Genomic DNA, 26,888 nt, shown 5'->3' on the forward strand with positions numbered 1-26,888 from the left:
GCCCTCGCGGAGGGCACTTGAGCTCTAAAGTGGGACAGGCTCGGAGGGGAGAAGGGAGGCTGCTAAGGCGAGTTCAGGCGTAGAATCTCGATGGGCGTGTGTGTTCTGCGCTGAATTCTGACAGAATGGAAGAACCTTGGCTTAAAGACAAGGCAAAGCGTCATTTAAAGACAGTGGAAGGACTAAGGTTAGTGGAAACTCAAGGACAAAAAGCACTGAGACTTTTGAGCTGGCGGCAGGGCTGAAGGCACTGCGAACGACCCTCCCCTACCACATCCTCCGGCACCAAGGACCCTGAAGGACCAATAAGTGAGGAGGCGGAGGGGGCGGAAAAAGGCCGACTCACCAGGCACCTTTAAGGTCCTGATGCTGAGAGCAGCGTCAGCCAGCGCCTATCTCCCTCTCACCGGCTAACTCGGCTCGGGAGTGGTTCCTTCTGGGGCAAAACCCTGGCCTGGTTTTTAAACCGGAAGGTGCCGGAAAGCTGGTCTATCCGCTCCTCGAACTTCCGGGGCGCGGAGCCGGTGGAGTCAGAGCGGAAGACCCCCGCCGCGAGGGACGTTCCGGTCGCAAAAAAAGGGGCGGTGCCTGCGCGCACCAACCAATCACAGCAGATGCTTTCACGTGGCCAGCACTGGCCAATAGGCGACCGCGTCGGTAGCGGCGGGGAAATTCAAACGTGTGTGTGGAGAGGGGCTGGAGTTTCCATCTTTTCTTCTCACCTCCGCTTTTCCGCGGAGAGGCCTACCTTGGCGGCGAACGGAGGGGCGGAGGCGGCCGGGGTCTGTGGGCGCTTGAGCCGAGCCGCGCGGGCCGGTGAGCTGTGGTGACGAGGCGGGAGGTCCCCGAGCCTGGCAGAGGACGTGGGGTGCGGCTCACAGGCCGGAGGGGGAGGGACGGGCCCGCTGTCCCCCGCCGGTCCTCCTATTAGTGCCGGCGGTTTATTTGTCGAGGACTCAGGAGGCGAGAGGTAGATGTATGGATTGGCTGGGAGAAGGGGCCTGCTAGGGCCTCTGCGGGAGACTCCTCTTCTTGTGTGGTGTTTTAGAACCGGGAGAGGAGCCGGTGGCCGTGGTTCTGACAGTTACCTTTGGGGCCTGGCTTCAGGGGGTGATACCAGGCACCCGCTTTGTCGCTTCTTTTCATTGACTATACTCGAGGTCGGGGGCGGCGTTGATATCAGTGACCCTGGGTTACTGGATTGATGGGTGTGAGAATCATCACAAAGATGACATTGACGGGAAGAAAGGCTGCGGACTCTTTGTGGACTAAACAAACATCAACACCGTGGAGATGGAATAAGTAATCAGTACTGTACAAATACTGTAGATTCTCGGTATGGGAATGATTAAGGTAGCACATCACCTTTCTGCCAGATATACAGAAGAATAAGCCTGCTGATATCCCATTTGTGAATAAAGGGCTGTGATGTTGTATGTATTCTGCTTTGTAACCACTTGCAACGTGCAAGTTTACTGACATAAAGCAGGTGAATAAAGGAATGGTTTTTATCATTGTCGAGAGGATTTTTTATGCCTATATGTTTCTACCAGAATCCAAGCAAATATACTATCACATTTTTTTAAAAAAAGACTGAATTTGCAGATGGCCCAGAGAAAATAATTATGGAAAAAGAGTGAAAGGAAGGCATAGAAAAAAGTTTGAAAGGGGGCAGCAACTTCCCTGTTGTGCAATGCCTTTTTGAAGTTCTGGTGGAAAGAAGGAGTGTACTGAATACTTACCTGTTGGAAACCTTGCTGGACAGATTACAAAGACATGCAATTGTTTTTGTGCACATAGCTTCCCAAATACCACCCTGATAATATCTGTGTTGAAATGTGTTCATTTAACTAATGTTTTAGTCTCCTGGGTTCTGAAAGGCTAGTTGCAACATCTTTTTTTTAAATGCTAGTCAAAGTAGGAATTATGAATAGTTTGATTTTTTTTTTCCTTAGAAATGGAGGCTGAGGAGTTAAGTGGCAAAGAGTTGACAATTGATTCCATAATGAACAAAATGAGAGATATTAAAAATAAATTTAAAAATGAAGATCTTACTGACGAGCTAAGCTTGACTAAAGCCTCCACTGATACTACAGGTGAGTTGCGTTGTTTTGAGTGCCCTCTGAGGTAGAGGAAGGAACTGTTAACTGATTGATGCTCACCAATGACAGCACAAACATTTTATGTTTTAATCCTTTTGTGTGAAAATAGTTCCACAATTTTCCACTTTCTTAAAAAAGGAAACAACACTATTTATTACAGTGTGCTCAAAGGTGGTTTTCTTCCTCTTCCATTGTTGGCAGCTGTCATTTCTGCCATCAATAGGTACTCCTCCCCCCCCCCCCCAACATTTTGCTGCAATCTGAGAAAGCCTCACTAATTACACCTTAATAAAACGGTGTATAAATGTAAGGCTAACCACACAGTATATGATTTGAAGAACCTTTCTGTTACTCTCCCAGCACTCTCCCAGCCTTTCTTGCCTGTTCTCCTTTGCTCGTTCTGTTTCAGCGGGAGCAGTTTCCCTACTGTGTCTCCTGTGTGCCGGACCAACCCCTACCCCAGTACCTTTGTTCTTGCTCTCTGCCCACTCTTAAACCTTCTTCAGGTTTTTGCTCAAATGTCTTCTCAGCAAGGCCCTCTCTAATCCATTTATTTATTTAATTAAACTTTTTTATTTTGAATTGGGGTATAGCTGATTAACAATGTTGTGATAGTTTCAGGTGGACAGCAAAAGGGCTTAGCCACACATACACATGTATCCTTTTTCTCTCAAACTCCCCTCCCGTCCAGGCTGCAGCATAATATTGAGCAGAATTCTGCTTGCTATAAGGTAGGTCCTAACCCACCTATTTAAAATAGCACCTACTGTATTATTTTTCTCCACTGCAGTAGTCGCCTCATATCTCCTTTGTTGTTGTTCAGTCACCAAGTCATGTTCAATTCTTCGCTACCCCGTGGACTGCTTCCCTGTCCCTCACCATCTCACTGAGTTTGCCCAAGTTCATGTCATATCTCCTTTACTCATTTGTTGTCTGTCTACTCCACTAGGATGTGAGCTCCATGAGGGCATGGTTTTTATCAGTGGTGCTCTATCTACAGAACTAAGAATGGTTCCTGGCAAGTAGTGGGTACTTAAAATATTTTTTGAATGATGAATGAGTGAAAATACCCAAAGTTTAATGTCCTAGTTTTATGAAAAGTATTAGCTCAGAAGCTGAACTCTTTATATTAGGTTGTTGAAAAAGTCACCTTTAGATAAGTTTTGTTTTATTTATAGTCACCATTCAATGGATGAAGGATTGGAAAGCAAAGGCAAAAACCTATCCATATAAATAGTCAAAATGGCAGGTCATATTCCTTGAAACAACTTAGGAACTTATCATTTTGGTGTTAAGCAAATTTTTTAATGGTGATAGAATAAACACATACTTTATTTTGTGTATTTAAGTAGCACCATTGAAGGTTATGGCTTCCCTGGTGACTCAGTGGTAAAGAATCTGCCTGCCAATGCAGGAGATGTGAATTCGATCCCCGGGTCAGAAAGATCCCCTGGAGAAGGAAATGGCAACGTACTCCAGTATTCTTGCCTGGGAAATCCCATGGACAGAGGAGCCTGGTGGGCTACAGTCCATGGGGTCACAAAAGAGTCGGACATGACTTAACAATAAAGCTTATTTACAACAGGGTAGATGAGTCTTTATTTAAAACCCTTAGCTTGCTCAAAACTGTGAATATGTAACATGTTGATAAGTGGGATGTAACACATTATAATACCGAGTAAGGTTAAACCTGGTTTCTAGATGAGAAGAATTTACCTATTTACCATGTTGCATTGTAATGCATGTTTAGCTCAAATGACTGCTGACATAATAGAGACAGGAAGTTCTGAACAGAGAGAGCACAGTGCATGAGAAATACATCTGCATTTTTAAAGACTTTTTAAGAAAACTTGAAGACAAATTTGTTAGGGAAGTGATGGGAAATGAAACTGGAAAGTGAAGTTAAGATCAGAATAGATTATGGGTAAAAACAAAGTTCTGAATCTGTTTTAGTAAAAAGCAAAAGCAGTAATTTTGTTTGTAAAAGCAAATATTTAGCCCTCGTTGAAGGTAACTGAAACTAATAGAAGGGATGATAAGTTTCTCTAAATTTAATAATGTTTAGTAATGACTAAAGTAACCTGACAAGGACACTGACATTAAATCATGTTGTCTTTTAAAATCTGTTAACACCAAAGAAAATTAAAAATAAATTACAATGTGAAAATTATGGAGAAACGTGGGTAACTTGCAAGGAGAAGACAATGACCATATGAGTTGCTTATCTTCTGTAAACTGGTTTTGATTGATTGAAAAGTAAATTGAGGAATATGGAGATAATATTGGATGGATAAGGTTGTAAAGAAGGTTATGTTAGGGCTAGGACCATATGTTTCTAAATTTTTAATAAGTCATTGATGAAGAATTTTCCAGGAAAGTTGGTACTGGTGGTGGTAGGAGAGGCTTAGGTTTTCTTTGACTTGTTAGGATGCTAAAATAAAATTAGGCTGCTACAGGATAGCTTTCTTAGACTGCATATGGTATTTTAAAGCTACTCATAAACATTTCCAAATTCTCTTTTCTTCAAAATATGCAGCTTTTTACAGTAAAACATACCCTCTTAAAAGATATATACTCAGTAAATGTTTATATTTACATGAATTGTTAAAGTTTAAAAAATATTTTAACGAGTTTGTGTGCATTTGTACTGAGAGTATAAATGATTACCTGTAATTTGAAAGAAAAGTGCAATTTGGTATTTGTTTTTTGACTTTCATTTTTTGCTATATTTTGTCCCTTATTCAGATAACTCAGGAACTGTTAACCAAATAATGATGATGGCAAACAACCCAGAGGATTGGTTGAATTTGTTGCTCAAACTGGAGAAAAACAGTGTCCCTTTAAATGATGCCCTTTTAAATAAATTGATTGGTCGTTACAACCAAGCAATTGAAGCACTTCCTCCAGATAAATATGGCCAAAATGAGAGTTTTGCTAGGATTCAAGTGAGATTTGCTGAACTAAAAGCGTAAGTATTAGCATTTTAACTGTATTCAGCTAACTACATTACATAATACAAAACTACATCACCAAAAGGTAAAATGAAAACATGTTGTCAGAACTACTTGTAAGTTTAATATTTTTTTTACCAAGTCTTTTTGTTTATAATTAACAAGTGAACTTGTAAACTTTCTTTACAATGTACATATTTCCACAAAAATTACATACTCTAGACTCCACCTAAAAAAATTTAAAAATTAACTTATTTAATTTTACAGACAGAAAACAATATTCTGTGTCTTCTGGAAAATAGGATGAGGAGTTATCAAACAGGCAACTGTGTTCTTTTTCTTAAAACTTAACTCTGAAATCTTTATTTCAGTATTCAAGAGCCAGACGATGCACGTGACTACTTCCAAATGGCCAGAGCAAACTGCAAGAAATTTGCTTTCGTGCATATATCTTTTGCACAGTTTGAACTATCACAAGGTAATCTGAAAATGTCAAGTCCAGATTTTAAGTAAAAGATAACTTCCTATTGTAATTTAAATCATGTGTGTGAAATAGAAATAATGAGGCAAAAGGCATGAAAGTTGATCAGATGAAAATTCAGGGAAGGATGCTACCTGAATGTAAGTGTACGAAATATTTGTTATACCAGTTTCACTTGCACATTACACAAGTTAAACTGTTTGACATGAATTGTTACCAGAAGTGAGAAATTGCTTGTTTGCTTATAAATAAAATGTGTGAGCCTTGGAATAAATATTTTTGCCTGAGACTTTAAAATTTTTTTCCTAGGTTCAAAGAATATGTATCTGAGGAGTAAAGGTTGCTGCATTAAAATGACTGTTATTTTTTACTTTGTTAGGTAATTTCAAAAAAAGTAAGCAACTTCTTCATAAAGCTGTGGAATGTGGAGCAGCGCCACTTGAAATGCTGGAAATTGCCATTCAGAATTTGAACCTTCAGAAAAAGCAGCTGCTTTCAGAGGAGGAAAGGAAGAGTTTATCTGGTAAATATGTTTGTGTGTGCTAATACTTTTCTGTGGTGTTTAGTCCTGCCAAAAAAGGATTCAGGATAATATTCTATAGAAAAATATTGTTTATTTAGAATGATCAAAGTCTAAGATTAAGTTTTAGATGTAAAGGCGGTGAGACTTGCAGAAGTAACAAAGTCATTACTCTCTTACTGGCATTTTTTTTCCCCCTACTCAAACTAATTAGTAACACATTAAAACAACTCAGTAAAAACAGTAAGGTCCCAGACTCCCCTGGTGGTCTGAAGATTGAGACTTCTGCTTCCACTGCAGGGATACAGGTTCAATCCCTGGTAGGGGAACTAGGATCCCATATGCCACAAAGCATGGCAAAAAATAAGTAAATTAAAATTTTCATCTACAAAAAAAAAATACACTTTAAAATAAAGCAATAAGGTCCCAATGTATAGCACAGGGAACTATATTCGATATATGTAATAAATAGTAATGGAAAAGAACATGAAAAGATATATATATATATATATATGTATGTATGTGTAATTTAATTACTTTGCTGTACACCGGAAACTGACACAACATTGTAAATCAACTGTATTTCAATTAAGAAAACAAACAGGGACTCCCCTGGTGGTCCAGTGGTTAAGAATCTGCCCTGTAATGCAGGGGACCCAGGTTCCATCCCTGGTTAGGGAGTTAAGATCCCACATACTGTGGGGCTTTTAAGCCTGTGAGCTTCAGGTACTGAGCCCTGGGCGCTCTGGAGCCCGCACACCGCAAGGGAAGATCCTGCATGACGTAGTGAGGATCCCGCATGTCGTAAGGAAGACCCAAGGCAGCCAAATAACTAACAAACCAAACAAACTTGATCTAAGCAAGCGAATCACCTTTTGCTGTTAGAAATAAGGCACATGCCTTTACTCTGGGTAAGTTTAGTTCAGTTCAGTCGCTCAGTCCGACTCTTTGCGACCCCATGAATCGCAGCACGCCAGGCCTCCCTGTCCATCACCAACTCCCGGAGTTCACCCACTCACGTCCATCGAGTCAGTGATGCCATCCAGCCATCTCATCCACTGTCGTCCCCTTCTCCTGCCCCCAATCCCTCCCAGCATCAGAGTCTTTTCCAATGAGTCAACTCTTCGCATGAGGTGGCCAAAGTACTGGAGTTTCAGCTTTAGCATCATACCTTCCAAAGAAATCCCAGGACTGATCTCCTTCAGAATGGACTGGTTGGATCTCCTTGCAGTCCAAGGGACTCTCAAGAGTCTTTTCTAACACCACAGTTCAAAAGCGTCAATTCTTCAGTGCTCAGCCTTCTTCACAGTCCAACTCTCACATCCATACATGACCACAGGAAAAACCATAGCCTTGACTAGACGAACCTTTGTTAGCAAAGTAATGTCTCTGCTTTTGAATATGCTATCTAGATTGGTCATAACCTTCCTTCCAAGGAGTAAGCGTCTTTTAATTTCATAGCTGCAATCACCATCTGCAGTGATTTTGGAGCCCCCAAAAATAAAGTCTGACACTGTTTCCCCATCTATTTCCCATGAAGTGATGGGACCAGATGCCATGATCTTAGTTTTCTGAATGTTGAGCTTTAAGCCAACTTTTTCACTCTCCACTGTCACTTTCATCAAGAGGCTTTTTAGTTCCTCTTCACTTTCTGCCATAAGGGTGGTAAACAGTTATGTAATTATGAAACAATTATGAAGTATCGTTGGAGAATTAGCATCACAGCATCTTCATATCTGAATATCTTATTTAGGGACAAATATTTACTATGAATTGAGTTTTAAAGTATTATTTATGAGTTTGTTTTGTGTGTGTATTCCTTATGTCTTTACGAATTTACTTACAGTTTCAAAATGTTTACAGCATCTACAGTATCAAGTGCGCAAGAACCATTTCCCAGTACACTTGGACATTTACAGAATAGGAACATTAGTTGTGATTCTAAAGGACAGACTACTAAAGCCCGGTTCTTATATGGGTAAGGAAACTGAATTCATTTTTTAAATATTCATCATAAATTTATATTATATATCATCTGCATATATGTTTTCCTGTTATAATAGTGTTTAGCAGTTGATGAAAATGCTTGTATCAATATTATTCTTTTAAAAATCGGTTTTTCTTTTTTTTCTTTAGAGAGAACATCCCCCCTCAAGACACAGAGATAGGCTATCGAAATCCCTTGAAACAAACAAGCAAGGCTAAACGGGTAAGTTATTTTTTACTTTGATTAAAGCAGAAGTGGTGAGGTCTATGCTTATTTCCTTGTTAGTTACTTAATCTTCCAAAACATTTTTAGTCATGCCCATTTGGAAGAGTCCCAGTTAACCTTCTAAGTAGCCCGGATTCCCATGAGAAGATGGATGTTTCAGTTGCACCACATTTTACTAAAAGGTATGTTTGAGTTTTAACTTTCGTTTTCAAAACTTGAAGACTGATGGCAAAATGATTATAAAGTCTCTTACTACATAAAAGTGGTTACGAGTACATTTTTATTTAGAATGAGGAACGAGTGGGAAATACGACTTTATTTTGCTTTTTTTCTCATTAAAAATATTCATTAGAGCAACTGTTTAAAAGTTAGGAGACATAGAAGAAAAAGTATTGTTAATATGAAGCTTACAGGACTATGCACAGACTAGCCCAGCAGTAAAAACTCATGACGTTTGAATCGCTTATGGTAGCCTCTATGGTAAGACACTCTAGTGTGTGTGTAAGTGTCCATTGGGGGTGGGAAGTCTGAAAACAATTTTCTTTGCAGCTAGTTCAAGGAAAAAGCAGCTATTGGTAGGAAAAATGATTAACTCACTCATTTGCTTCTGAGCCTAGGGCTTTAAGAAGTGGGGCAGGGTAGGTAGAGATGAAATATTGTCCACCACATCTGAAGTGTTCTCCTTCCTTCAGTTTGAAAAATGAGAATCTCATAATCCAGCTTAGCTAAGGGTCTTCATTTTTCTGGTGTATTTTTAACTCTAACCACTGTTCATAACATTATTTCTAATGGAAAAGACTCCTGGATTCCACAGAATCATTTTGCCAGTAAACTTATAGAGATAAAACATTGTTTTTAGCTGGTGTCTTCTTTACTTAAATGCTTATTATACTTAAGGTTTGACTGAATATTGATATTAAAGAGCATTTTGGATGTCAAGGTTAAGCTCTAAAAATCTTATGAGGTGGCTATTTTCTGGTTATCTTCAAGTACTAGCTCAAGATTAAAGGAAACTTTCTCCACTCCAAAAAAAAATAAGAACAAAAACAGCCATTTTCTTGGTGCTTGTATTGATACACTGAGCTAGGCACTGTGGAGGCCCATAGGAGGGTCTACACACTAGTTCTTATCCTTAAAGCTATTTACAACCTGAAATGTAGTTTAATCTACACACTGCTGTTTCCTTATTCTTTCCCATATTCATGCCTTGATTTCAGCTTTAACCTAACTTTAAAATGAAAAAGATTAAATGACTTTGCTAATTCTAAAAAATAATAATAATAAAATGAAAAAGATAATACCCTGAATACCCTGAAATGATTGATTTCAAATTAAACAATTGTTTTGTTTCATGGTAACAGACATATCTCTGGGTCAGAGTGCCGAGATACAATCACACCTGGATGTAAATCAAGTGGAAATGATTCCAGCGAATTGAGACATTTAAAGGTTTTTCCATTTTCAAATCTTTGTCTGGAGCAAGGGTTCCTGACCAGGGTTCATGGAGCTTTTTCTGGGGAAGGGATCCATGGTTTATGTATCTCCAACAGTGTTCCTAAAACCCCAGGAGAGGTCGGGCCACTAATGGGAAGTGATACAGAAGTCCTAAACTGTTTCTCCTCAGTGGAAGTGGGAGGGCAAGGAATGACCGTCTTCTGTTGAAGTACTATTTATTATATAGTGTTTAAGCAGGTTAGTTGGCCTGGGTTTGGGAATAATGGGGCAAGCTTTTGTTTCTTGGTGTGTTGAATCATATGATCTGACAGAGCAAATTAGACAAAAATGAGAGGGTGTCTTTGTGGTGGGGCAGAGGTGAGGGCTTTAAGATACTCAATCCTGACATCCTGATATGGCAGACATGTGAACTTCCAAGACAGGAAGTAGCTTTAGTCCCTGATGCACTGATTTTTAGGGGTTATACTGTTCTTATTGAAGTTCATTTAGACCCTTGGCATCATAATGTGGGTCTTTTCAGTTTTACATTTTTTGTAATTTCTCTCTCTCTTTCGTGATGTATCCTTTTAAATGAGTTTAACTAATTTACAGCTATCTTAGGGAATAGCACATAGTTGTGTCAGGAGTTTACTTTTGGGATTTAGAATAAGCACTGTCTTAGACTTCTATAAATCTTAATTTTGACCAATGTTGTTATTTTTGGTGATAAAATGATATAGTAACAAAATAGTGAAGCATGTTTTATGTTGAATTTAAGCTTTCTAACCTCTCTTTTTAAGTGAATATGCCTTATCATTTGATAATATGTCTACTGAAAGCAAATTGGCCAAATCTATCATTATGGCCATTCCCATTGCTCTAGTCAATAATTCAAGAAGTTATTTTTGCTTGTGAGTCTACATAGAATTATTTTCCTAGCAGTCTTTTCATATAGATGAGACTCTAGTATATTGAACACTAAGATTAGTACTACTTCTGTTTTTAAGACTTTGTCTTATATTACATCAAAATAAAATCTTACTGTATGTAGTCTGTTCAAAATGTTCGTTCCAAGGAACCTGTGATGTCAGATGAGAAGAGTTCTGAACTTATTACTGATTCAGTAACCCTGAAGAATAAAAGTGAATCAAGTTTTCTAACAAAATTAGAAGGTAAGAGTGACAAAATAGACTACCTCTTTAATTAAGAACCACTTTGTTACTTGTGAAAGTTGACCAGCCCCCTAAAAATTGACATGGAAGAGTAGGTCCCTTTATCTTGTGTTTCAGTTAAATTGTATAAAGTATATGAAAAGTATTCAATTCTATAGCAGAGGATTTGCCTAAAAGGTGTGTAAGAGAATAGAGGGAAAATTCAATGGCATTGAGTTAATTTTCTCAGTTGGCTTGAGAAGTATTTGGGAAAGTTGTATTTATATGACAAGTCTTTTCTTTCCTCTTTTGTCAAACATTTGCTTTTCCACTATATGTGTACTATGGTGGATATTCTAAGAGCATATAAATGAATGAGACAGGTTTTAGCCCTGAAAGTCCCATGAAACCCTGAAAACTGGGATGCCATTATGTTGATTGGGACCATCAGCGTTCCCTGATACCTGCAGGGAATTGTTTCCAGGATCCCCCCCAGATGCTCAGATCCTAGAATGCTCAAGTCCTTTATATAAAATGATGTAGTATAGTCAGTTCTGTGGAACCTGTGGATATAAAGGACCAACTATAGATTTCTTTTCCTGATATTTGGAGGAAATGATTTTATTTTATGTTTTCATGGCATCTATTACAAACTGATATGACTGAAAAAGCATCTTTACCAAAAATACTTGTTTATAGTACTGATCTGGCACCTAATTTAATGCTAAGTGAAAGTGAAAGTGAAGTCGCTCAGTCATGTCCGACTCTTCGAGACCCCATGGACTGCAGCCTATCAGGTTCCTCCGTCCATGGGATTTTCCAGGCAAGAGTACTGGAGTGGGGTGCTATTGCCTTCTCCAAATAAGTGAATGCTTACTGAGTACCCACACTATGTTAATGGTATTTTATTATGTAGTAAAATTTGCAATCAGAAAACTACCCAAAGCATAAGAATACAGCCAAATGACATATCATTTCTTTCACGTGCATTTCTGTCAAGTATATTCAGGGTGGGGTGGTCAGGTTCACAGCAATTGTATACATTCAGCTCATCGATAGTACCAAGCAGTTTTCCAAAGTGTTGTGTTTAACCAGCACTTATATTGGCTTTTACTCCATATTCTTCCCAATCATTTTATTGTTGGTTTTTAATGTTACACATTCTGATTCTGCTAAGTAATAGTTCATTGTGGTTTTAATTTGCATTTTCCTGTTGTCTAATGATGTTGAATGCCTCTTTGTGTTTATTGGCCATTTGGGTATCTTCTCAAGTGTTTGTTCAAGTATCACCAATTTTTCTATTGAGTGTCCTTTATTTTCCTCAATGATTTTTTTGGTCTATATACAGTTCTTTTGTTGGGTACATGTGTTACAAATAACTTCTCCCATAATGTGGTGGAGACTTGATTAAATTTTAAATTATCATGCATTTTAATTTTTCAGTCTTTTCCTTTGTGGTGAGTGTTTTCTTTGTCTTTTAACAAATCTTCCTACTCCAAGATCATAAAGATATTTCTATATGTTTTGGAAGGTATCATTTTACCTTTAACATTTAGATTTCTATTCTACTTGAATTTAATATTTATGTATGGTTAAGATGAAGTGGCAGGATTCATGTTTTTCTTCTCCATGTGGATATCTAGTAGACTCCAACAGCATTTATTGAAAAGACCCTTTTTTCCCCTCAGTGAATTGTTATAAGTTAGATGAGTCTGTTTGTGATGTCTGGTTTTTGGATAGTTCTCTGTTCCATAGTCCTTTTATGACTTTGTGCTAATTCTGTCTTAATTACTGAAGTCAGTCTTCATATCTGTCAGTGCAAATCTTCCAACTTGTTTCTTTGTTACAGACTATTTTAGTTATTCTAAGCCTTTTGGATTTCCATATAAATGTTAGAATCTGTCAGATTCCTTTTTTCTTTTTTTTTTAATGGTATTTTGTTTGAGTCCTAGTGGGACAAGTTGACATCTTAACAAATAAATTTTCTAGTCCTCTAACCTAGCATACCCCTTCATTCATTTAAGTAGTCTTTAAAACATTATTGAAAAAATTATTTTCTGTATAGAGATTTTGCATTTCTTTTGCTAGAAATATACCTAGATATTTGATATTTTTGATAATACAATGAGGAGATCTTTAAAAAAAATTATCCTTTGCTTCTTTGTTGCTAGTATATAAAACTACAACTGATTTTTTTTTTTTTTTTATAAACAGCAAACATTTATTTTTCACAGTCCTAGAAGCAGGTTTATCCAAGATCAAGGCACCAGCAGATTTGGTGTCTCCTGAAGTCCACTTCCTGGATCTTAAATGGCAACTTTTCACTATGTCCTCACTTGGCAGAAGGGGCAGAGTATCTCTCTGGACCCTCTTAAATAAGGCGCTAATCACATTCGTGAGGACTCCACCCTTATGACCTAGGCCCCTCCCATACACTCCACCTTCTAATACCATTGAAGTGAAGTGAAGTTGCTCAGTCGTGTCCGACTCTGTGCGACCCCATGAACTGTAGCCTCTCAGGCCCTTCCGTCCATGGGATTTTCCAGGCAAGAGTGCTGGAGTGGATTGCCATTTCCTTCTCCATACAACTGATTTTTAACTATTGTTCTCGTTTATAGAGACATTGCTAAAATCACTGTTTACATCTAGTATTTGCCTATGAGTTCTTTCATGTTGTTTGAAAATATATAACATTTTCTTTCTTCCAATCCTTTTACTTTAATTTCTTTGCTGTGTTGCACTTACAACCTCTAGAATAATGGTGAATAGAAAGAATTGATAAGTAGCATTTTTGTTCATTCCTTAGAGAGACACTTTCACTGTTTTACCCTTGTATAATAACTAGCTTAGAGTCTTAAAGCTGTTTTTTTATCATATATCAAAACAGATTGAGGTTAACAGTTTTTTTGTGACTGGATGTTGAATTTTATGAGATACCTTTTCTGTGTTTATTGAGTCGGTCACGTACTTTTTTTATTATTATGCCAAATTAATTTTCAGTGTTAGGCAAACTTTACATTTAGGAATAAACACAGCTTGGTCATAATTTATTGTACCTTTTGTATATCACTTGCAAATATTTTATTTAGAATTTTTGCATTTGTAATGATAGGGATGGAATAGTGACACTCATAAAACAGTCAATATTGTTGAGTCTGTCTTGTTCAGAGACCCTTAAGATAGTAAATTACAGGCTAACTTAAGGTAAAATTTTTGTTAAAAAAACTAGATCTATGAAAAGTGGTGAACTGGCTTTTATTAGTGAGACTTTATGATATATGTTTTTGGACTTTTGCATATTTATTTCTTTGTTTTCTGGTAAAAAACAGAAGTATTTAAACTGAGAATAGTCTCTGATAAAGCTCTAGATAACAACCTAGGAAGATGGCTGTTGCAGCTTTGTAAAATTGATTTGCTAAAAGCAAATTGTCAGTAGCTGGGTAAAGCTTATAATTTCTGTTTTTAAGAGCAAAACGCTAATAGAATTTGTAACATGTTCTGTTGTTTAGGTTTAATTTTGTTATTATCCAATATTCTTGCCCATTAATGACAACAATAAATGCAATTGCAGAAACTAAAGAACATCAAGAACTAAAGGTTCCAGAAAGTGAACTGAAACAACGGCAATCAAAGAGAAAGTCTGAATGTGCAAACCAGAATGCTGCTGCATTTTCCAGTCAGTGGCAGATTCCAGAGGTAATCCCCAAAATTGATACAGAGGTAACTTTCTTTTCCACATCAAGTGTAGCATTTTTTATAATGTGATGATCATGTTAAGTGTTTTCTTCTTGTATTCTTTAGTGGAGTAGTTTGCTCAGAAGTATGTGTGTGTGTGTTTTAAATTCACAAAACAATGATCAGTAACAAACTAAACAATAGGTTTAGTTTAGTAACAGTATATATCAAGCTGAATTCTTTTCTGCTTTCAATAGTATTTCTAGATTGCTGGTAGACTGGTGCAGAGGTCAGCAAACTACAGCCTAGGAGCCAAATCTCGTTCCCAGCCTGAATGTAAACAACACTTTTTGGGAACACAGCTATGTCCATTTATTTACTTACTGTCTTTGCCTGTTTTTGAACTATAAAAGCAGAACTAAGTAATTGCAACAGAAACCTCATGGATAAAATAGAAAAATACAGACTAGATAATGTGAATTCATAACAAGTTGAATGATCATTCCCCATGGCTGGGGTCTATTTCAGAAGAAAGGATCTGTTAGAGAGATACATCTGAATATAGTCCTTGGTCATACTCTCCTTACAATTAATTTTTAATTGTAGTCTCACTCAGCAGTTCTCAAATATTTCCGTCTTGGGAATCCTCTTTTATATTCTTAATTATTGAAGCCCCTAGAGAACTTTGGTTTATGTAGGCTATGTTGATCTCTTTTTGCTATATTAGAAAGTAAAACCAATAAATTTTTAAAGTATTTGCTAATTTATTAAAAATATCAATAATAAGCAGATTACATGTAAATAATACTGTTATGAAAAAAGTATTTTGTTTTATTGAGGTATAATATATATTAGTTTTAGGTATATGACATTATGATTTGATATTTGTATATACAGTTGACCCTTGCACAACATGGGTTTGAACTGTGTGGGAACTTATGCATGGATTTTTTTCCAGTACATATGTACATATAGTACTATATGATTTTCTGTTGGTTGACTCTGAGGATGTGGAACAGTGGATACAGAACTCCAACTGTAAAGTAATATGTGAATTTTTGACTTTGTGGGTAGTCAGTGCCCCTAACCTCTGAGCTGTTCAAGAATCAACTATATTGCAAAATGATCACCACAATAAGTCTAGTTAGCATTCATCACCATACCTAATTACACATTTTTTTCTTCAGATGAGAATTTTAAAGATCTACTCACTTAGCAACTTTCAAATGTGCAATACAGTATTATTAATTATAGTCACCACATTGTCCATTACGTTCCAATGACTGATTTATTTTGTAACTGGAAGCTTGTACCTTTGATCCTCTTTATCCATCTCCACTCCTCCCACCCACACCCCTTGGCAAGCCCCAAACTATCTGTGACCTTGGTCTTTTGCTTTTTCTCCCCTCCAGATTTTACATCTAAGTGATATAATGCAGTATTTGTCTTTCTCTGGCTATTTCACTTAGTATGATGTCCTCAAGATCCATCTGTGTTGTCACAAATGGCAAGATTTCATACCTTTTATGGCTGAATAATAGTCCATTGTATATCTGTACCATATTTTCTTTATCCCCTCAGCCATCAATGAATATTTAGATTGTTTCTGTTTCTTGGCTCTCATAAATACTGCTGCTATGAACATGAGAGTACAGACATCTTTCAAGTTAGTGTTTTCCTTTTCTTTGGATAAATACCTAGAAGTGCTAGGTCATATGGTAGTTCTGTTTTTAATTTTTTGAAGATCTTCCATACTAGTTTCCACAGTGGCTACACTAATATACATTTTCACCAACCCTGCACAAGACTTCCATTTTTTTCCACATCCTTGGCAACACTTGTTATTTCTTATCTTTATGATAATAGGCATTCTGACAGGTATGGGGTGATACATCATTGTGGTTTTGATTTACATTTCCCTGATGATTGGTGATGTTGAACTTCTTTTCATATCCATTGGATATTTATTTATATGTCTTATATGGAAAAAATATCTAATCAAGTCCTTTTCCATTTTTAAGTTGTTTTTGTTTTTAATTTTTATTTGATTTTTTGATAATGAATTCCTTGTGTATTTTGGATATTAACCTCTTAATGGATATGTGGTTTGCAAATATTTTCTCCCATTTCATAGATTGTCTTTTTTATTTCATTGATGGTTTCCTTTGCTGTGCAGCTTTCTAGTTTGATGTAGTCCTATTTATTTATCTTTGTTTTTGTCTTTACATTTGGTGTCTGATCCAAAAATTCATTACCAATACCCAAATTTTCTTCTAGAAGGTTTAATGTTTTAAGGTCTTACATTCAAGTCTTTAATTCATTTTGAGTTAATTTTTGTGTGTAGTGTGAGAAAGTAGTCCAGTTTCATTGTTTTCCAAGTGGCTATCCAGTTTTCTGAAGACCATTGATCTATGTCTGTTTCTTGCAAATATCAGATTGTCTTAAATACTGTAACTTTGTAATACGGTTTGAAATTAGGGAGTGTGGTTCCTCCAGCTTTGTTCTTTTTCAAGATTGCTTTGGGTATTCCAAACTTTTGTGATTCTATACAAATTTTAAGATTGTTCTATTTCTGTGAAAAATGCCATAGGAATTTTGATAGGGATTGCATTGTATCTATAGATTGCTTTGGGTAATATGGTCATTTTAGCAATATTCTTCCAATCAGTGAGCACAAAATATCTTTCCATTTATTTGTGTCTTCAGTTTAAGAAGAAGACATCAGTGTCTTAGTTTTCAGTATACTAGTGTTTCACTTACTTGGTTAAATTTGTTCCTTGGTACTTTATTATTTTTGATGGGATTGTTTTCTTAATTTCCCTTTCTGATAGTTTATTATCAAGGTATAGAAATGTAACAGATTTTTGTATATTGATTTTGTTTCCTGCAACTTTACTGAATTTGTTAATTTTTTCTAACAGGTTCTTTTCGTGTGTGTGTGTGTGTGGCATCTTTAGGGATTTCTGCATATAATATGTCATCTGCAGATAGTGACAGTTTTACTCTTTCCTTTTCAATTCTGATACCTTTTATTTCAGCTTCTTGTCTACTTGCTGTGGCTAGAATTTCCAATACCATTTTAAGTAACAGTGGCAGGAGTGGGCATCCTTGTCTTGTTCCTGATTTCAGAGGGAAAGCTTTCATCTTTTCACTGTTGAGTATGATGTCAGCTGTGCGCTTGTCATACGTGGCTTTGTTATGTTGAGATATGTTTCTTCTGAAAAATAAATATTTTTCAAAACAAACTAATTACAGTGAGGAGAGTGATATTTGTTTTATAGTCTTTACAATTTTTTTTAATGGTTGGCATTAGAGGGCTAGATTTCTTGTATCTGCTTTTGTATCCAGTCTGTTTCACTATCACATGCCTTGGGAAAACTTTATATTCATGAAAGAATGAAAGTGAAAAAGGCAAATAATGTCTTAGTATGATTATGAAAATAGTTTTAACCTCTCAGACTCCCTGCAAATATCTTGGGGAAACTGGCAAACTTTCTGCTATTTCTGGGTCACTCGTTGAGAACTGTTTATCTAAGTAATGGAGTGGATAATAAATGTTAAATGAGAAGAATCCTGAGAGGTTGAATTATGGACAATCAGCATCTCCTGTATTTTTCTTTTTAAAAGTTATAAACTAATAGAATGGTGAAAGGACTTAAAACTATTTGTCATTAGGGAGATTCAAACTAAAACCACAATGAGGTGCTATTTCACCCACACCAAGATGGCTGTAATTAAAAAGAGACAATAGTAAGTGTTGTTGAAAATGTGGATAAATTGGAACCCTCATACACTGTTGCTGAGGAGCTAAACTGATGCAGTCTCTTGAAAAATGGTATGGCAGTTCCTCAGAATGTGTAGCAAACAGTTACTGTATAATTCAACAATTCTATTCCTAGATATATACTCAAGAAAATATATATCTGCAAAAAAGCTTGTATGTGAATGTTCATAGCAGCATTATTCACAATTGTTAACCCAAATAGCCATCAACTGGTGAGTGAATAAACAAAATGTGGTATTCTGATTTTATTTCATTTTATTATTCAACAGTAAAAACTAGTGAACTTTGGGAAGGTCATGTAAAAACTGCTATATGTAAAATGGATAACCAACAAAGACCTATTGTATAGCACATAGAACTCTGCTCAGTGTTATGTGTCATCCTGGATGGAATGGGAGTTTGGGGGAGAACGGATACATGTATGTATATGACTGAGTCCTTTTGCTGTTCACCTGAAACTACCACAACATTGCTAATCGGCTATACCCCAATGCAAAAATGTCTTTGGTCTTAAAAGAAAAACATTTTTTAAAAAGTAGTGAAGTGTTGATAAATGCTACTACATGGTAAGTGATAGAAACCTGTCACAAAAGGCCATATATTTTGTGATCTCCTTTATAAGAAATGCCTGGGATTGGTAAATCCACAGAGACAAAAAGTAGGCAGGTGGATGCCAGAGTCCAGGAGGAGTAGAGATTGGGGGTAATGGCTAATACAGAATTTCTTCGTAGAATAATGAAAATGTTCTGTAATTTAAATCGTGGTGACAATTGCATACTCATGAATATATTAAAAACCACAGAAGTGTACACTTAGGTGAAAAAGAAAAGACTAGGCAGTTTTTTGTAAAGAATCTGCCTGCAATGCAGGAGACCCCAGTTCAATCCTGGGTTGGGAAGATCCCCTGGAGAAGAGATAGGTTACCCACTCCAGTATTCTTGAGCTTCCGTGGTGGCTCAACTGACAAAGAATCTGCCTACAACGCGGTAGACTTTGGTTCGATCCCTGGGTTGGGAAGATCCCCTGGAGAAGGAAATGGTTACCCACTCCAGTATTCTGGCCTGGAGAATTCCATGGGGTCGCAGAGTAGGACACGACTGAGCTACTTTCTCTTTGCTTCACTTACCTTATAGCTATAAGCTCCCCCTAGCTATGTCCAGACCATTTCTTCCCTTGTAAAAATCCTGTACTTTTCTTTTGGTGGTGTGTGCTGCATGCAAGATTTTAATTCCCTGACCTGGGATCAAGCCTGTGCCCTGTGCAGTGGAAGCGTGGAGTCTTAGCCACTGGGCCACCCGGGGAAGTCCCCAAACCCTACCCTTCTGAGGTGCCTTCTTTTGGGATGTGCTGTCCTGCAATTGCTCATTGTCATTATCTCTGAACATCCTCATGACTCCCCATCATTCTCTGAAAATATTAGGCTCTGGATCACTTCTTTCAACTTCAACCCAACAACTGTCATTGTTTTTTGTTAGCTTCTGTACCCCTATGTATCACTAGTCCTACACCTGGCCTCCAAATTCATAACTTCTTCCTCTTTCATGCCTACTTTGTTAATTTCACCTTAGCTACCCATTCCTGTGCCCTCAATTCTGATCTCCAAAATCTCAAATGCAAACATCTAAATCTATGGTCTGTGAGTATAACCTTTCCACTTTCGTTACTAAATAATCTTGCTACCACATTTTCTCAATACCATTCTGGCTACTAATCCAAATATGTGTGTGTGTGTACACACACACACACACACGTATGCATATATATATATATATATATATATATATATATATATACATATATATACATATATATGTGTGTGTGTGTATATGGGATTGGGGGCAGGAGGAGAAGGGGACGCCAGAGGATGAGATGGCTGGATGGCATCACTGACTCGATGGACGTGAGTCTCAGTCAACTCTGGGAGTTGGTGATGGACAGGGAGGCCTGGCGTGCTGTGATTCATGGGGTCGCAAAGGGTCAGACACGACTGAGCAACTGATCTGATCTGATGTGTATATATATATAAGGAAATCTTAAATGGAAAATTTATCTGGGAAAAGAGGTATAGTGGCCAAAAACACAAAAGACTGAAAAGTAGAAAATAGTTTAGATTTATCCATTGTGGATATCCAGAGTATAATGTGGACCCAGTGGATTGAAATTATAGAAGCTGATTTAATCTAGATATCAGTGAATACTTACTAATAACTAAAGCTGTCCCCAAATTAAAGTAGAGATAGTGAGCAATCAGTTACTAATAGTGTTCAAACAAAATGTGATTTGCAGGAGTTGGCAAGATTTTCTGTAAAACCTTTGTGAGGCAGATGGTCACTGTTGTAGCTTTTGAACTCTGCCATTATTGCATGAAAACAACCACAGGCAATATGTAAACAAATGGGCTTTGCTGTGTTCCAATAAAACTTTATTTATAAAAACAAACAACAGCCCGAATTCAACCTACAGGTTGTACTTTGTCAGTCTCCGCTGTAGCGGATGTTCATTCATCATTGCTTTGGAATTTGTATGAGATAAATTTTGTAAGCTATATGTCTTTTACAAGGGAGAAGAACACTAGATAGGTGTTTGCCATTTCAAACGTTGCTAAATAATTAGTATTTGATCATTTTCCCTCCAAACATAAAAGTAGGGGATGATTCTATTTGTAAAGACTGGTTTTCTGAAGCACAGAACACTTATTAATATCTAGATTATACAAGTCCAATGCTAGTGACAGTAAATATTTAGATCCTGTTTGTTCAACACTGCTGTGTGCCTTCCCTCTAATTGCAATCTCTTTGAGGAAAGTATAACAAGCTTCAAAATTTAGAGTGAAAGAGCTTTAACTGAAAAGTTATTGAAAGCCTATAATACATACATCTACTTATTTTAGCATATTTTTGTATTTCATATTTTAATTTTCTTTTAGAAGTTTAATATTTGTGAAATTGTTGAACAAGTGACTAATTAAAAAACCCGAAATCATGATGTTTTTTATTTTGGTTTAGCAGAAACAAACCACTTTTGAGCAACCTGCCTTTTCCGTTTCAAAGCAGTCACCACCAATATCAACACCTAAATGGATTGATCCAAAATCTATTTGTAAGACACCCAGCAACAGTGCCTTAGATGATTACATGAGCTGGTAATTCCTTTTGGTTCTTAGCTTGGTACAACATGTGCTTTGGGGCAAACAGATCTGGAGGTGAATCCTGCTCTGTTACCTGAAAGACTTTCTAAATTCATGTTATTTTTCTCATCATCAGTTTTTTCATCTGTAAAGGAAGGGAAGGTAGCCACAATGTATTTTTAAGGATTGTTATGAAAGTCTCTGTCATTGTAATCTGTACCTACTCTGTGTATATGCTTTTTATATCTATAGGTCTCTAGGCAGTACCTTTAAATAGTTTGAGTATGCAAAAATTCTTGTTAATCAAGCACTGCCACTTGTATATCTCTGTAATTGAGAGACTTTAAAGATTAGCATTCTTACAGTAGATAAAGGGTGGATGCATATTATAGCAAAGGAGGTGTTAATTGGAGTGTGAGAGAGGTTGGTAGCATATCTCACATAGTTCTGGGTTTGTTCAAGATTGGAGTGGCTGCTAGTGAGGAATGAGTGAAGAAGCTGATCAGTGCTGATTGACAGAAGACATAAGGCATGTTGAAAAGCAAATCAATGGCATTTCTAAGAAAGCAAAGAGGGGATATGGCATGTGATATCCTTCAACTAGTGGCTATATTTTTAATATAGTTTTAATGTCTTAGAGGATAACTGAAGTTCATGTCTTCAGCTTTTCATTTTCACAATGTGATCTTGAATACTAATTAGAACTGGCCTTGGAGTTTTAGAACTGATTCTATTAAATAAGTAAGCTGTTTAATACAATTTTGCTATTTATTACCTCATTTTATTATACTTAGAATACTTTAAAGAATGACTGCTAACTAAAATAGGATATCGTTATTTCTTATCAAGTTATTTATTGTCAACAAATATTTGTAGAATTCCTTTGTGCCAAGCACTATTCTTGGTGTTGAAGATACAATAGTGAATAAGAGAAGCAAAGCACAAATGCGAGCTGAACAGCTTTGTGTTCCAAGGTCAAACTCTCATGTAATTGGCTTTCAGATATTTCTAGTAGGTTGTCATAGAACATTATTATTAAAAAGCACTCATAAAATCAATGATAGACTGAGCTTTGTCTTGGCTAAATTTTGTAAAATAACTCTTAACTGTATTTTTAAATGACATCATATTTATTTTAATAAGGACTTCTCATCTGGGAACAAAAATTACTTTCAGAAAGAATACCCCCAAAGTGAAATTTCTGGTGATGGTCAATCTAAAATAAATATTTCAGATGTATTAGGAAAACTGACTTGGGTTCTATTTGATATAACACATTTATACTCACCACACAAAGTCTGAGTCAGAATCTTGTTTTTATTTTATTTTTAATTTAATTTTATTTTTTAACTTTACAATATTGTATTGGTTTTGCCATATATCAAGATGAATCTGCCACAGGTATACACGTGTTCCCCATCCTGAACCCTCCTCTCTCCTCCCTCCCCATACCATCCCTCTGGCACGTCCCAGTGCACCAGCCCCAATCATGCAGTATCGTGCATTGAACCTGGACTGGTGACTCGTTTCATATATGATTTTATACATGTTTCAATGCCATTCTCCCAAATCTTCCCACCCTCTCCCTCTCCCACAGAGTGAAGTAAGCCAGAAAGAATCTTGTTTTTAAAGCTTAAATGTTTTAAATTTTAAAAAATATATCTTTCCCCAGTTTTAGAACTCCAGTGGTAAAGAATGACTTTCCACCTGCTTGTCAGTTGTCAACACCATATAGCCAACTTGCCTATTTCCAGCAGCAACAGCAGCAAATACCTGTTACTCCACTTCAGAATTTACAGGTTTGATAAGCTTTATTTATGATGGTACATGATACGGTATGATCAAAGATTTTATTTTTGCAGGATTTATTTGTTAAGAACAGTGTTAAAAACTTATTCAATCTTAGTCCCATTAGGCCAAACTGATTTTCTGATAAGGGTGCCTCGTGACTTTGATAGGTGAGTTACTGAAGAAACTGAAGTATTTTTCATTAACTTGTCCAAAGTATCTAGTCTGAATAGCTAGATAAAATTTCTTTTGTAATCTAGGTGATTTTTCATTCCACACAGCTATTTAAACCAGTTGTTATTGGGCAGCTTCATTTCATCAGCTGATTAATATACAAGTATATATATTAATATATATACAAGTAATATATAAGTTTTTAAGAATATCAGAATAGCAATATGAGATGCTACTAGAATATATTATAAAAAAACCTTTTTTGCTGGTGAGGCGATTGTATTGGCATCTGGAAAGATAACTATTTAGATACTCTTGATATCAATACTAAAATTAATTTTTAATAACTATCTGAGAAGCAGCTTAATATTGGTAGAAAGAATAGGCTTTGGTGAGAGTTTGCTTGGCCTTGACTCTTGGCCTCACTACTTACCAACTATGTGACCTTTTGTAAGTTAATTAAATTCTCTATTTCCTCATCTATAAAATAGGGATAATAAAGCTCTCTATCCCATAGGATGACTGTGAAGATTAACTTAGTTAATATATATGTAACTCTTAGATCAGAAACTGGTGCTTGGTAAAGAATAAAAGTTGGTAGCAATTGTTTAAGAAAAACAGCAAAAAAAAAAAATTAATGAACTCAATAAATCAAGAGATTAAAAAATTAGCTGACAGAAAATAAACCAGTGGTAACCAGGGGCTATAGGAAGAGGAATGGAGGGTTATCTCTAAGGGGTGTAGGGTTTCAGTATGAGATGAGGAGAAGGCCTGGAGATGAATGGTAGTAATGTTGGAACAGCAATGTGACTGTACTCAATGCCACAGAGAGGACACTTAAAACGGTTAAGATGGTACATTTTATGGTATGTAAATTTTACTACAATTTAAAAACCAATGGAACAAGTTTAGCTGACAGTAGATTATGCTAAAAGAGGTAATAGTGTTTTGAGGGTTGACTCAACAGTATAGTAAACTACAAAAAAGAAAAAGAGAAAGATAGCCTGGTTTGCCCATCATGTTAATTCAAAGAAAATTCATTGAGGAATTACTCATGTCAGGCCTTGTTTGAGCTGAACTCTGAAAGGCAAGCCAGAGGATCCTTCTAGAGGAGCTTGGTGTCAGGAGGAAACTGAAAAGCCAGAGTGTGACTAGAGTTCACCAAGGGGCAGGGCGATCCTCAGGGTTTTGCTGGGCTCTTTAGGCTTTGCTCCGAGGGAATTAGGAAGCTGTGGAACAAGCTGGAGTTGGGGAGTGAAGCAGTCTTACTTGTATTTTGGAGAAATCGTCTTTGATCATGGGTGAGGAGGGTGGACTGAGCAGGTTGTGGGATGTTCTGGGTAGGACACTGAACTTCACACTGGTGTTGAATCAGATATAGGTCAGAGTTACTGTGTTCTAAAAACAGTCAGCAGCTAGGAGGAAAGGATATTGGACCGCTTCCTTTGCTCTCAGAAATTTTCGCAGGAGAGGAAGCTCCAGAAGGAAGAGTAGGGAAGGGCAGTGAAGGGCAACTCAGTGGAAAATAAGGTGTCCATATGTCAAAGCCTAACACTTTCTTATAGAAAACATACTTCATGGCTCAACAGTGTCTTTTCAACCCTAAAAGTTAAAGAAGTTACAGTCCTCTTTTATATCGGGGCTTCCCTGCTGATGGCTTAGCAGGTAAAGAATCTGCCTGCAATGCAGGAGACACAGGAGACCCAGGTTCGATCCCTGGGTTGGGAAGATCCCCTGGAGGAGGAAATGGCAACCCATTCCAGTATTCCACCTGAGAAGTCCCATGGACAGACGATCCTGGTGGGCTACAGTCCAAAGGTTGCAAAGAGTTGGATATGACCGAGAACGAGCACGGTGTACCAGTTACATTATGTAGGAGAGCACCCGAGAAAGATTCTACCGTTTGGGATCTAAAGCAGGACTTAGTTGAACTGAGGTTCATTTAGACCTTGTTTCAACTTGGTTAGTCAGCTGATTGGGTGGTGTCTGTGTCCAGCTTCCTGCTCAGCTCAGAGTAAGTCCTCATGCTCTCCATCTATTCAGAGCATTTATTGGTCCACAGAGGGCTCTCACGTCAGGGAAGGGAAGGCATGCAAGTTGAATATGGTTCACCAGTTGAGAGTTTGCTGAAGGAGATGCTCAAGTTCAAACTAAGCAATTCATTGAATATTATCCAGCATAAAGGGGACATTGCTGAAATCTGCCTTTGATTGACTCTGCAACACTTAGCACCTTAGCATGCTGCTTCCTTTATAATGTTAGGCTAAATGAGAAAAACGAATATGATAAAGTTGTGTGTTTGTTTATGTATGTAAGTAAAGAGGTTTGTATAAGAGAATAGATGAGAAAGATGAAAAGTGACAGCTTGTGAATTTGTCTGTTGGACATTAAGTGGGGTTTTTTCCCCCTTAAATTTTCTGTTTATGTATGTAAAGTTGAGATAAGTTAGACGAGGAGACTTTGAACCATTGCTTATATATTAATAAATTTATTTCTTTGACTAAAGTATGTAAATTGCTTCTGTAAAATATTGAAATGTGACATATCTGATTGCTTAAGATTTCAGATAACTTCAAAATTGGAAATGTTTCACTATATTAAATGCAAGTTAGTTTCTCAGCCATGTTCTATGAATGTTTGAAGCTTTATCTTATTTTAATTATTTAGATTTCAGCATCCTCTTCAACAAATGAATGCATTTCAGTTAAAGGAAAAATATATTCCATATTGAAGCAGATAGGAAGTGGAGGTTCAAGTAAGGTAAGTTTCTTAAATTTTTAAGGAATGAATAAAAATATTTTAAACTTTCCTCTGTTTGTCTGTGTACCTTTTGGGGCCTTTTTTCTTAATTTCTAGGGGCCCATATTTCCCTTGAGCCAAAAAATCCTTATCCCTTTCTCCCCTCCCCTTTCTTTCAATCTCAATTCCGTGTTCTTCCCCTCCAGTGGCCTATGATTCCATATTTCTTAACATTGACTGGGGGATGGCAAACGACAGCTTTGTGACATCCCCAAAGAATCTTTCTGAAAGTGAGGCTGATGGTGATTAAGTAGTAAGTGAGCTGAGTATGATTCAGCAAGGTTTCTGATTAATGGGTCTTGTTTTGAGTTTTTCTTTTCAAAAAACAGAGTTTAGTAGCAAATGATTCTCTAGAATTGGACTAGATCATTTCTGAAATTTATCTGAGTTCTAAATCCATATGGTTCTAGTTCTCTGGATAAAAGGCATCTCAAAAGAGTTTCCAACTTTAGTACTTCTCATTCTGTTCTGTTCAATCCACTTAAAACAGATTTTTATTTTTACCTTCTTTGCTCTTCAAAACAGTTGTTATCAAAATCACTAGGACTTCCCTGAGATTCCAGTGGTTAAGAGTGCATGTTTCGTTTGACAGAAAACAACAAAATTCTGTAAATCCTTCAATTAAAAAATAAATTTAAAAAAGACAAAAAGTGCATGCTTCTACTTTGGGAGGCTTGGTTTTGATCCTTG

At 36.8% G+C, this 26,888-nt stretch overlaps 1 protein-coding gene across 9 annotated transcripts in view; it reads left to right on the forward strand.

Moving 5' to 3' along the window:
* The first annotated feature begins 643 nt into the window (after positions 1-643).
* The window catches only part of TTK (TTK protein kinase), a 48,651-nt gene continuing 22,406 nt past the window's right edge, over positions 644-26,888 (forward strand). For 5 of the 9 annotated variants that reach the window (XR_009738392.1, XR_009738391.1, XM_061427281.1 and 2 more), the window contains exons 1-14: positions 644-816; positions 1,956-2,096; positions 4,848-5,070; positions 5,425-5,531; positions 5,914-6,057; positions 7,918-8,032; positions 8,191-8,263; positions 8,354-8,448; positions 9,628-9,715; positions 10,752-10,872; positions 14,423-14,571; positions 21,316-21,452; positions 23,110-23,236; positions 26,067-26,159. Coding sequence is in view for 7 of the 9 variants with exons in the window: in XM_061427281.1 (XP_061283265.1) it covers positions 1,958-2,096; positions 4,848-5,070; positions 5,425-5,531; positions 5,914-6,057; positions 7,918-8,032; positions 8,191-8,263; positions 8,354-8,448; positions 9,628-9,715; positions 10,752-10,872; positions 14,423-14,571; positions 21,316-21,452; positions 23,110-23,236; positions 26,067-26,159 (1,611 nt within the window). In the remaining 2 variants the exon portion in view is untranslated. The remainder of the gene's footprint in view (positions 817-1,955; positions 2,097-4,847; positions 5,071-5,424; positions 5,532-5,913; positions 6,058-7,917; positions 8,033-8,190; positions 8,264-8,353; positions 8,449-9,627; positions 9,716-10,751; positions 10,873-14,422; positions 14,572-21,315; positions 21,453-23,109; positions 23,237-26,066; positions 26,160-26,888) is intronic. The other 4 variants (XM_061427282.1, XM_061427283.1, XM_061427285.1 and 1 more) reach the window with 4 other exon arrangements.

The sequence above is a fragment of the Bos javanicus genome, chromosome 9 (assembly GCF_032452875.1).
Source record: "Bos javanicus breed banteng chromosome 9, ARS-OSU_banteng_1.0, whole genome shotgun sequence".
Classification (NCBI taxonomy): domain Eukaryota; kingdom Metazoa; phylum Chordata; class Mammalia; order Artiodactyla; family Bovidae; genus Bos; species Bos javanicus.